General features: G+C 31.9%; 1 protein-coding gene across 1 annotated transcript; it reads left to right on the top strand.

Moving 5' to 3' along the window:
* Nucleotides 1-8,886: 8,886 nt before the first annotated feature.
* LOC141672083 (myb family transcription factor PHL11) lies at nt 8,887-12,123 on the top strand. Its single transcript, XM_074478583.1, has 6 exons — nt 8,887-9,463; nt 10,464-10,540; nt 10,681-10,744; nt 11,084-11,159; nt 11,447-11,516; nt 11,610-12,123. Exons 1-6 carry the CDS (start codon nt 9,310-9,312, stop codon nt 12,000-12,002), a joined length of 834 nt encoding a protein of 277 aa, XP_074334684.1. The 5' UTR covers nt 8,887-9,309; the 3' UTR covers nt 12,003-12,123.
* The last annotated feature ends 1,744 nt before the right edge of the window (nt 12,124-13,867 follow it).

Below are 13,867 nucleotides of genomic sequence, written 5' to 3' on the forward strand. Positions count from 1 at the left end.
CAGAATTACAAGACATCATTTATATACAATTAATCAACCTATTCTGCATATCTAGTTAAAGTCAACATGACTTATAGGTTACTATAGAATCTATACAAAGATGTATACAGAACTGTGCTACAGACTCATTATTACATAAACTACTCACTCGATGGATAATAAGTCATCATCCGTCGGGACTATAATGAGTTATCCTTCGGGACTATAATTCTTATCCGTCGAGTGCTACATAATTTCACTAAGTAAAATCTACTTAGATGTTTTATTTATGAAATCATCAAGTACACAACATATGCACAACAATTTCTTATCTGCTTTATTCACACAACGAAACAAATCTAAAAAGGCTTAAAAATATCCAAAACACATTCACCCCCCTATGTGTTGCACTTATTATCTAACACAGTGTACATTATCATTTTAAAAAATAAATACGGAGAATTTGAGTAGAATTATTGAAGTTGAGTCATGTTAAGTAACTAAGGAGTCTATATATTGTGTCCGTTTGAAAAATCTTAAAATAAGTAACTTACGACTTAAAACAAATAAGTGGCTTACAAGTAATAATTAGATAAATACTTACTAGCCTATAACTCGTGCGATGCACGGGTCGATTATAACATAATATTATTATCTATATAATAATTTTTGTAAAAATAAAAAAAATTATAAAAATAATTAAATAAAATATAATAGTTATGTATTATAGAAATTAATGATACATAAATTTTTTATATTATACTTTTGACAGATACAAATTTGAATATTTAAAATATTAAGATTTAGAATATTGTTCATATTGAATATAACGATTCTCATATATTTATTTTAAAATTTAATAATACCATCACATATCAATATTATATTATTAAAATCGAAATATATTAAAAATGTGACATGGCTACTCATAATTTAATACCTACACCGTAATTTTTTTATTTTATAACTAAAATTTTAGTGTACAAACCTTAAATTCAAATTTTCTTTTTACTTCGAAACCATCCATTTTTTAGTTATCGGTGTTTCTTAAACATAAGGAATCCTATTTCAACATAAGGAATCATATTTTATGTTGGCCTATGTAAGATCGTAATAGAATGCAAGTTTTGTGTCTTTTTCAATTTCATATATTTTTAGTTTAATTTTTAAATATAGTATTTGTGTTCATATGATATGTAATAATTATTAATAATTAATTGATTATGAGATTATTTGGTCTTCTACTCGGAGAGAATTATAATTTGAATTAATTTTAGAAGAGTTAAAGATACATGTTTTTCTTATTTTTAATATTAATAATGTTTTTGAAAGTCGTGTTAGCTATTTTTTAGGATGGTATTAACCAAACAACCGATCATAACATATTACGCTTAAAATAGCATATTACGCTTAAAATAACATATAACATGTGCGATTCATGGTTTAATTTTAATATTTATTATCATATTATTATTATTATATTTACTTTTTAAAATTAAAGGTAAATTATGAAAAAAAATAAATAAGTTTTTGAAATTTATGAAATTAATTTTAATATAAATTATTTAATCTTATTTTTTTCAAATTTATTTATTAATTTTGCGATCCAAATATGTTTTTGATATAAATGGCCAATGGAGTACTTTTTTAGAAGCGAGTCCCGTGACAACAACATGCAAGTGTGCTAAGTGAGGGAACTTTGACATGACTAATGGATATATAGTTTGTCTATATGGCTTTTTTAAATTAATTATATTTTTTTAGTCCCCGGTATGAACGAAAAGTTTTTTTGCTGAGAGGGAGAGACATATGTTGAGTAAGCGTACTCTGTAGCGTATAATTTTATTTTTAATGAAAAATGATAAGTGTTAGCCTCTTTTTTTGGAAAGTGTTAACCAATCAACCAAACAAAATCATGTTTTGCTTATAATAATATATAGTACATATAGATAGATTGATATTAATTTTTTTAATAATATATTTTTTAATCTTTGTCTTGATTTATTAATTATACTGTTATATTATAATTTGAATTACTAAAATTAATTTTGAAATTGTTTAATTTCCTACAAAGGTAAGAAAGAAGTTGAGTGCATTTATATATTAAGTTGGATAAGAATTCATAGAGTTTGTAATTATATTAGATACTTGATATTTTTATTTTTTAATAAAATTATATTTGTTTAAGCTTTATTTTGTAAGGAAGGTATTAGCGTACTGTTTAGGAAGGCGTTAACCAACCAAGCAAACGAAACCCTGTTCCGTTTATAATAGTAGAGAATATATTTATCAAATATATCGTTATAGTATAATTTGAATTACTAAAATTAATTCTGAAAGTGTTTGGTTTCCTACATGATAGGTAAGAAAGAAATTCAGTTCAATTAGATATTAAGTTGGATACGAATTTATAGAGTTTGTAGTTATATTGATTACTTGATTTATTTTTTTAATAAAATTATATTTGCTTAAGTTTTATTCTGGAAGGTGTTAGCATACTTTTTAGGAAGGTGTTAACCAACCGACCAAACGAAACCATGTTTCGCTTGTAATAGTATAGTATAGATAAGTTATATAAATGTTTGGATAATTTTACTTAAAAGTCATAATTTTTTTATTTAAATAAATTAAAATAAATAAATTTAAAATATAATTAACTTAATTTGTGAATTTAAAATTAGAAAATCATTTAAAAATATATGTTTTAAAAGTAAAGTTAATAGAAAGGTGAAAAGCCAAAATAAGTTGAGAAAAAAATACGTTCTTATTAACATTCAACTTATGAGCTTATTAGTTGTAAATTCAATTTATAAACTGGGTCGACAAACACTCGTCGATAATTACTTACGAACTTATAAGCAAATAAGTTGTTTTTTATACCGTAGCCAAACAACCCCATTATAGTAGTTTCTTTAACAGTTTGTCAAGCTAATTTCGAAGTTAGCTCTAAAAATGCCGGAGTAAAATAGTTTTGTAATGTTGTTGACCCGAAAATAAAAAAATATTGTCCGCTGGGCCTATATTGATCTAGCATCTTGGGTATCTTATATATAGTATAACTAGTTGAACAACCGCGCGAAGCGCGGTTGAGAAAAACATTGCCAACAAATTAGTCAAATTACTACATGAAGAAAAATGAGTCTAAGACACACACTCGTATGACCTCTCTGAACTGGAACTTCCGGCAAACAATGAGCACGACCTGCAAACACCGACAAACAAAAAGAGTTATGTTGTACCTTTGTAGCAAGAAAAAAGTGATAAATAGTTGATTTTAGTTCTATTATGGTGGGAGGTAAATGTATGTAGCTGGGAAAAAGAATAGAAGTTTCACCCAAAATTGACGGCCCAAAAAATATTAAGAAGAGTGATATAATTATGACAGATATTTTTTACCTTGACACAAAAAAATAAATCAAGTCCTAAAAATCTAATCTTCGTATAAGTAAATATATCATGGACATAACAAATGAATAAAGAGTATACCAGCATGAATGCCAAAAGTCTGCCACGCTAAAGCTACTTAACAAAAACAGATATGTGAAATCTATCTGCCATGTTTGGTGGGACTTGTTCCACGTGAATTTGAGATGAATGTGTGCAGGTATAGTAGGCAGAAGAGTATGTGACAATGGTTTTGTCTTGCCACAACTTTTTGGAATGCGTCTTTTTTAATGCAATCAAATTCATCATATCAGTTGTCATGAGCAGTTAGATGTCTTGTTAGGCGTATAGTTGCTAATCTGGACAATTTGGAACTTTAAAATGTGACCAAACCAGATTAGAAAACCATTAAAAATAGATGCTCATCAAATTCCACATATTTTTTAGTTTAGAAAAAAACAAAATAACACAAATTGTAGACTGTGCAAGAAAAAATTTCGCAAGCACATTAACAATCTAAGATCAGGCTGTGCACACACCTAGTTTTTTGGTGACACCTTGTCTTTTAACTTGCGAATATGCAAAAGCTTTTTCACAGTCTTTTGGTCCTCAACCAAGAAAGGTTGGTGGTAAATAATCATGCGAACGTGAACACACACTTAAAAAATGTTACATATTCATGAAGAAATACAAAAACAATTGTCCATCGATTCGTAGACATTCTAACTCTTTTATACTTATGTTCTTATGCATATTTTCAATCGAGGTCGACATAGAAAAATGTATATAATGCCACAGTAAGATTGTACCATATATATTTTGTTATAGATAATCTTTAAACACAATTGGTATATACTAATGTTGGGCAAGATATCAGGTTGAGTAGGGGTTGAGCGGGGATCTTGAGTGTCTTGTTTTGAAGTGTGTTTACTGTTTAGACCTCACTAATCAGTTACGTGACGGAAAAATAGTCCAGGAAGCTAGGAGCATATATTTTTACAAATAATCATTACACAAGGGAATAAACAAAGGTTGGGTATGGATTCAAGTTGCCTTACTGAACCGCGGATTTGCAGGAACAGGGCAAGAAGATATGACGCTAAATAAAGTGTTATACCTGACATATATTTTGTAGCTTTGTCATGATCCAAAGAGCTGGTCAAGCATTTGGCCCCTTATTTTTATTTTTAGTGTTCCCCTCAAAATCATTAATTCGTTGGTATGGGCATCTAAAGTTAAATTTACCTCATATTCTAAGAAGCCTATAATTTATATCCTGATTTCGCGGACAAAGCTTGGGCGCACAGAACTCAAATTCTAATCAGTGACACAAAATTTGTTTTATCATACTGTAGTTATTCAGAATGAATCTCTATTAATTAAGTGTTTTGTTCAGAATTCAAGCATAACACCGACTATAATAAGAATACCCTGAGTTGCTGGAATAGCCACAATCAGAATCTATATACAGGTTGCATACTATAGTAAGCAAATTTATAGTGTGATATTCTACCAAAACTAAATCACAAGCTTAGAGGATATATAGGACAGAAATTTCATAAAATTAAGATATTTTTGCAAGGAAAAATATAATAGAAAAAATTAAAGATCTAAATGAGAGAAAATGATAAAATTACTAACAGAATACTGCAAAATGAAGATAGAAGTTCAACCTAAAGATGAGCTCTCATTTCATCTTTCCGATGGGCAACAACAACATACAAAGGCTTTTTTCCTATCATAGTTCCGTTCATCTGATTCATCTAAATACAAATTTGGACACAATAAGAGCAATATAATTATTCCCACAATCACACTTACAATTCAAGTATGTTGGAGAAGCTAAAATCACAAATGTATACAAACTTACGACCACTGGTGCATTATCAGGGTTGTTAAAGGCCACAAACCCAGAGCCTTTGCTTTGCTTATCCCTTAAGAATCAGGATTTACCTGAACAACTATAGAGCAGATTAGAAAAACTATAGGTCGAAAACAGAGTCGACACACGACATTAATAACATGCAAGGACATAACTTGCAAGATGTTATGGTTCCAAACTTTGAAAATAAATCCAAAACTAAACCAATTAGACCACATTAATTCACTTATAACTTCAACATATGAGAGACAACGATAAAATTACTAACAGAATATTGCAAAATGAAGTTAGAAGTTCAACCTGAAGATGAGCAACAACATACAAAGGCTTTTTTCCTAACATAGTTCTGTTCATCTCATTCATCTGAATACAATTTTTGAGTGCCTCAAATCGAGCATCATCGAAATTGCAGCTAAATTCCCTATCTAAGCAATGACCACCACCCTGATAATGTCCACAAGGACAGTGAGTTGAAGCCGGTGCCCGTTTCGCCCCTCCTTTGTTTAATGTTGGCCGTGCTGCTGCTGCAAGTGGTGCTCTACTGGTTGCAGCTGCTGCTGCATCATATTTTATTCTTGCGATTAATTGACTGTCACTTCTACGAATGTATTCTTCCATCTCACGAGCAGCTTTTGCGGTAGAGAAAGCAGAATGTATTGCTTGCTCTCTTTCATCGACATTTGTCTTTCTATGACGTTTAGAAGAAGAATTTAGTTTTTCATCCATGAGAATCTTATAAGAAGTAAGGAGATTGAGAACATTCTGATGAGTATCGGGATCATTGAGCCTTTTGTCTGGATGAATTTTCAGAAGTTTCGATCGATATGCTTTCTTAATTTCTAATTCCGAGAGTTTGGGCTCTTCCTCACCGCTTGGTAACCCCAAGATAGCATAATGATCTATGTAATCATCCATTGGTTTTCAGTTTTCAGTTTTCACTAATTCACGAAAACAAATCCAATCAAAACCCCCAAACAAACAATTGTACATAAAATTGAATATAAACCCTAATTTAATCAATCAGTTTAATCCAATAACCCTAAATTGACAGATAACCAATTGTATTGTCTGTGAAATATCCTAATAAAACATAAAACCAATAATACAAAGGTTCGAATTTTACGTGAAAGGTTGAAATTCAATCGAAACCTTTAAATTTTAGGCAGGAAGACCAAAAATCAATTAACAATTAATATAGTTTTTTTATAAAAAAATATCCAAAAAAATTAGATAGATAGAGTATAGACAGAGATGATTCTGAGATGAGAAAAAACTTGTTTGGAAGATGTAGAAGACCAAAAAAGTCGGAGGACTCTTCTGACCAAACAAAAATATGTAATTGTCAGCAAAGTTGTGTGAGCCATGCGTGATTTTCTTTTATATAGATACATAGATGATAATTTACCCCAGCAAAGGCACAATTGTCTAGAGTCCCAGCTTAAAATCAACCATGGCAGGACTGAAAATTTGACGAAAAGCAAAAAAGACGAGTTACTTTTCAACTTTCAAGTTCCAAACTTCGTAGCACTCGTTCATCCACTTTACTTTGCAGATTTGCAAGCTTTATGGGTTACTAAAATCAAAGTACAGGAATTGTATCTCATTAAATGGACCATGTTTGGGTAAACACTAATCTTCAGCAACATGAATGTTTTTACGGTATGCAGTTTGCACCCGGTTAAAGTAAACCTTTGTTCCAAAATTATTTAACCATTTCATACTAATTCTTAAACCTTTTTTGCCAAAACAATCCTTTATTCAAAAAAAAATTATTCTAAACAGTTTAAATGTAAAGTAAACACAAGTCAACCGTTTAAAAATAGTTACAAATTTCAGAGATTGAAAGCTATCGATTTATGATTTATCAAAGATTATTTAAAAAATGAAATGATTTAGAAAGGAATATTGTGAAAGTCACCTCCAAGCAGGCATCCTCCCCCAACACATCGAAACGTGTCTCCCTATACTTCCTCTGTTCTCCTCCCCTCACTGGTGTAGTTTTTGGTGTTATTCACAATTGTAAAACAACGTTCAATTTACATGTACATTGCACCACTATATACATCTTCATGTGAGAACACAGCTTGAAGTTGACGTCGTGGCACATGACTCCCCGAATATTCCCTTCCTCCTAAATTGCCGGCGAATATTCCACCCTGTCATTCCACGTGTCACTCTCCTTTGCACTTTGATTACTCGATCAAAGGCCCGTTTCATTCACCCCCACCGTAAACCTTACCTTACCACATGCAATCTATACGGTCCAGAGTGGTTAGAACCAGAAGAGCAAATAAAAATGTTATGGGCGAAAGACATAATACATAACATCTCAGTCTTTCTCGTCACATCATTACTTATTTATGATGATGACAATATTCATAGAATAAAATCCGACATAATAAACAAAATATATATGTTATGTAAACCGTCAAAAAGCTATATAAATTTTAATTATATATATATATAATTTTTTTATCAATTTTAATAAATCTATACTTTTTATTAATAAACGAAACAATATATAATTTGGTGCTAAAAGTATTAAAGTACCGAAGTACCAAATTTGATATTTACCTGATATAAGTCGACTTCTATTCTCAATAAACTTTGTTCTTAACACAAAACGACTTATATTCTTTGCAATTTTATTTTTTTTAGTTAATATTTATCCAATCGTAATTTTTATCGATAATTATCAAATTATATTAATTACTATTAAATTTTCTACAGAACATATACTTGGTTCATAAGATAGAGATACAATTTATTTCACAAAAATAAAACTAATATGTTAGATTTCTATATCAAGTAAAACAATGCAAATTTAGAATTATAGTGGAAAATTTTTATAACTGATTCGATTCTTTTTAACCACATAACTATTTTTTACAAGTACCAATTTAATATTGATATTAATATATTAATTTTAATTCGTGTTTTGCACAGATTATGAATAATTCTCTACAAATATTAATTCGATATTTTTAGTCTCGGCCCCTTGTGTCGCACGAGTTATCAACTATCTATATTAATAAGGAAATCATGTTTAGGTCCTAAATCTTGGTACTCACTGGAAAATTATACAATTATTTTTAAAATTTTATGTAATAAAATCTCAACTGACAAAATTTAACTTTTACTTTCTCTAAATTTTAATTCCCTTCAATTTTTATTTGTTGCTGAACATCCAAGCGTCGATTTACTTTAAAATAATTATATTAGTAAGTTAACATGTCAGATTTATATAAGTAAATAATTAACTGCATGCATAATTAGAACTATACAATGAAATTTTAGAGTTACACTTAACTTCGACTTTTTTAACTACATATTTTAACAGCATTTTATATATTATATTTAAATCTGTATTTTACACGGATTATGAGTTTCAGTTTTATGCAATTAATAATGTGATACTATTATTTTTAATTTCGGACCCGTGTTTTGCACGGGTTACCAACTAGTTTATGAATAATACAAAATTAACATATTTACGAAATATCAACCATAATACAAAACCTTAAACTAATGTTCAAGTATTCCCTTCCGGACAAAGATTTAATATTACTTTTCGGCTAGATCATGTTTCTTCAGATTCGTCGCCGGTCTTTGCTCTCTATGTTCCATAGCATAATGCCAAAAAACACACACACACACCACATTTTTGTATAAATATTATGAAGCATATATGCTCCATCATTTCATTGCACTTTAAACTACATTGTAAGAAAAAAAGATGTTTCAACTTATGTAATAATAACAACCCCTAGTTGTTCTTTTCAATCTTCATCCCTACTAGGCTACTACTACTATTTACTTTTCATAGCTCTGGTTCTTTTTTGATTCCATTCTTGGTCTTATTCTTACTCACGAATCTCTGCACATTTTTCACTGTCAAATGATTGTTTCTTGAACACTTGTTTTATAGAAGAAGCCTATACTCTTTTTGACATTTTGGGTGTGGAATTAATGCTCCACTTCTTTTTAGGAAAGCCCATCAAGATTATTTATTGAAAAAACACATAGTTAGGATTTTAATTTTAGTGTGTGAAGAGGTGGTGGTGATGGAGAGAATGTATGGAGTTGGTGGTGGAGGAAGTTTGTATGAGTATGAAAATGGAGTTGTGATGACAAGAGATCCAAAGCCAAGATTAAGGTGGACTAATGATCTTCATGATCGATTTGTTGATGCTGTTACTAAGCTTGGTGGCCCTGACAGTTAGTATCTATCCTCTCTTTGCATGTTTCTTGAAAATATTTATACATGTTTTCCTTCAAATTCTAACTGTTGTGTACTATAAAACTGCAAATTGGTTATTACTATTGCTTAAGTGGTTTGTAGTACTGCGAAGATGATTTGTAGTACTGTGACAATGATTGTTGCTAGTTTGTAGGCTAGAGAGGATCAGAGGAACATGACTCTGTAATACATTTTTATTGAAATTTTTAGTTGCTATATCATGTATTTTAAGGCAATAGGATTTAGGTGAGGTAATTAGAAACTCGCAAAGCTTAGCGATGATATCCCCTATATCGTAAAATCAGTGTTTTCTAGGTCTTGTTAAATCCTTAGCTTGAACTTTGATGAACATCTCTATATTGATGTTTAGATCAGAATTGAACTAGTGAATAGAGTAATTGTACAGTTTATAATTGTTAAGAATCCAATTCAAAAAGGGGAATTAGTTCTGATTGTGCAAAGTTGGATCTTTTGAAGGCAAATGCTTGCCATGTCTTGCGCCCTGGGATCTAGGTACCGGATGATCATACTGACTGGTGTTCTTTTTCACTGCAATTCATTTTAATTGTGCATGTGGGATGATAGTATATATAAAATTTGGACTGAAAATTTTATGCCAAGTCAGTTGGGCATCATCTCCATATCCTGGTGTTAACTAAACAATGAGCTAGAAACTTTACAGATGAATTGTAAAAGTCTATTAGCTGCCACCAGAAATTATTAAGCTAGAGTAGCAAAATATTATTAAAATGCAGGAACTTAAACTTAGTTCTTACTATTTCGCTAGTTCAGTCTAGATTAGCTCCGCTACTGGTAGCATTGTCATGAAAAACTAATAGTTCCAACCTTGCCTCCTGTTCTTCTAGTGTCTCCATAGATACGTGCATTAGTTAACAAGGTTGGATTTAAAAAAAAGAAGAAGAAGTTAACAAGGTTGGGGCAGAGTAACTTACTTTAGATGGAATCTCTAAAATGCAGAAGCAACTCCCAAGTCAGTGCTGCGGCTCATGAGCTTAAAGGGATTGACATTGTACCATTTGAAAAGCCATTTGCAGGTATTTATATACATGTTATGCATAATAGCATATGCATGCATGTTCCGAGTGCATATATCCGTGTTGATGCATAATTCCCTTATTCTTGCCATGACCCTATGTTACAATCTAAAATTTTGCTTTAAACGTTATATCTGTAGAAATACAGACTTGGACAGCAGGCCAGGAAACAGGACACAGCAGAACAAAACATTGACAACAGTGGTAAGTCTACCATGATTAGGAGTTCATACCACTTACAGGAAAAATGAATGAAGTATCCAACATCCCTCATTAGATAAGTAGTAAGATTGACCTTTCATCCATAATGCAATTCAGTATTTCAGGAGGGGTATAAAATAAACTTGCAGTATTACACTATAAAGTTTAGTTAATCAGCAAAAAGGGGGCTTGGTCTTTAAGAATTAAGATGACAGGAAGCATGCTTCAGCAAGAGTTTCTTGTTATATACTGGGACAATGTTGTTACTTCTTTTGATTTAGTAAGCAACATGATCTCTTTTCTGGAGCTTTCTCAGGTGATTCATTGCTTCTTTATTTCTAGGGGATTCTTATGGACATTACAATATGCATGCCCCAAGCACGACTGCCACCTCATCAAAAGTGAACAATGAACGAGGGTATGTGCTTTAAGAACTCAAGCTTTTAGAGTTGTATTGTTATTTAACTACCTCAAAGTACTCAAGCTACCCTTGTTTAAAAGAACAAAATAAGACAACTGGTGAAACAACGTTCAAATACCCTATTTAGTTTGTTAATTTTTAGACAGCCAACAATCTGTCTACATAACAGCAGAACTCAAAAATAGGTTTGAACATAATTCTCCTGGTCTTACAAATCTTTAGTATGAGTAAAATTCTTATTTAATCTAATCTGTCGCTGATGGATGGCTGCTAATCTTAAACAGAGATCATTCTCTAGGGGAGGCATTAATGTATGAGATTGATGTACAGAAAAGGTCAAAAGAGCAACTTGATGTATGTAATCTTTAGCTGTTTCTGCTAGTAACTTTTGTTCGACTCGGCCTCCAGCTACTTTTTCATATTTATACCAAAACTATGGCACAACAGGTACAAAAGAAATTACAGATGAGAATCGAAGCCCAAGGAAAGTACTTGCAAGCTATACTAGAAAAAGCTCAAACGAATCTTTCACTAGATATGAACAGCTCTGGAAACTTAGAAGCAACAAGGGTCCAACTAAACAGCTTCAATTTGGCTCTATCTAACTTCATGGAAAATCTGAATGAGGAAGACCGGAATCAAAGCATTTCCGAATTGGGAAGAATTCATGGCAACCCAAGTTCATCAATTTACATGGGAGAAGTTGCAGAAAAGACCGATGTCAAGCTTAAGGTTGAAGAGGGTTCTATAAACTTTGATTTGAATATGAGAGGCAGCTATGACTTTCTTGGCACTAATGAAACTGCTATGGAACCTAAGCCATTTTCATATAGGAGGTAGATATCAATTATATACACAATCTCACATATAATGTCTATTATCTGAATGCCAACTTTATCAGCTTCAAATTAAAATTGCACTTGGTTGCTTATCAAATCTAAATATCCTCAACTTATTTATAGTCCTGTTCCTGCTGTACTCTTTAGTACAAGAAAATTAGTTTTTGGAATTTAAATGTTGGAAATATTGTCAATGCATTTTACTATATGGTCTTACGGATCGAAGATATGATTTATCTTTCTGCAAATGATAGATTGTAGATGTGTAAAATGTTCAAACACTCCTAGCTTTCTTAAAAATCAGCGGAACACCCTCATTTCTTTACTACTAGCTTCGAGGTTTATGTCACCAATAGAAAAAGTAACCACCGGTGTTGTGTTCAGGATAATATACCCTTATAAAATATAGATATCTTAGAAAGAGTTTGTTCATCAAATTCACAAGAACCAAGAACCCTGGAAAGATTGACATGGGTAGATACATATGGTGTCAAGCATCAAGTATCATCTATTCAAAAATTTAGAGGAAGTAAGAACTCTGCTAAGCTTGATACAGGTGTATGATGCCCATACATCAACTAACCAGCCGAAAATTTACATAAACTAAGAACTCTGATAGGGTAAATCTATGCAAGTGCTGCATAGAATCAAGATCCTGCATGACTCAAGACCCTAACAATAAACAAGGAAACTTATCAAACTACTACAAGAATTTCTTTATTTTTTTGTGCAAACTGCAACTCTGGTTGAACATAGTACATTATATTTTCGCAAGTCATATGTAAGGTAAAATTAATATTCAGTATTAAGGACCTAAGAACAGAGAACGAGCAGTATGCTTTGTAGCAGCCTAGAATCAAGATATTAGGTCTGTTTGGCACTTGTCGGATAAACTTTCCTGATTCCTATCGTCATATTCTTTAGACAACTAAGGGTTTGTTGAATTACAATTAGATTTTTGTAGTCTGTGATGATGCAAAAGTTATTCTAGTATAAAGTGTTTGCAATAGTAGAACAAAATGAATAATAGTGAGTCCAGACTGTAATCTCATGCTCAGTAGAGATCGGAAGAGTCCACCCTGAAGCTTGAAGAATGGAAGCCACCTTAGCATTAACCCCCAGCCCCAAACGAAGGATTAAACTATTCTGGGGAGAAGTGCAGATGGTTCTATGATTGATCCAGGGGTCAAACCACAATGAAGTATGTTCGCCATTACCTCTAGAGTAGCTCAAGTGGGGGAGGATCAGTGGTCGTAACTGAAGAACATTTTTAAGGATCCAAGAGCATGACCGAGGCTGCTTATACGTCCAGAAAGAGGTGTCTTTGAGAATAGAAGCTCGAACCCAGTAGGCCCAGAGAGAGTTAAAAGCAGGAATAATGATAGAAAGTGCTTGTTTGACAATAAGGGCTCGATTCCAATCATGGAGGTCCTTAACACCAAGGCCACCTTCTTCTCTTGGCAAAGTAATAGTGCTTCAAGCAACTTTTGTCATTTTCCCCGACGAATTACCTCTGCAAAGGAAGTGCGAAAACAGAGAATTTAGTTTGTAGATAACTCCTTTTGGTAAGATGAAATGAGCTGACCAGTATGCTTGTATGGCAAAAAGAACTGACTTGATCAGTTGTAACCTCCCTGCATAAGATAAGAAAACTGATGTCCAGGAGTTGATACGGTTGGCGATTCTATCAATAAGAGGAGAGCAGTCACACTTGGATAGTTGCCTCGTAATCAGAGGCACACCAAGAAATTTACCTAAGGGGATGTCAAAGGTAGAAGTTACTCAATTATCAAAGCCATAAGGAACGTTTGCTGAGTAACAATTCTTCTTTGATGAGTTCACTTTAAGGCATGAGAAAGAGTGAAA

Source organism: Apium graveolens, chromosome 7 (assembly GCF_009905375.1).
Source record: "Apium graveolens cultivar Ventura chromosome 7, ASM990537v1, whole genome shotgun sequence".
NCBI lineage: Eukaryota > Viridiplantae > Streptophyta > Magnoliopsida > Apiales > Apiaceae > Apium > Apium graveolens.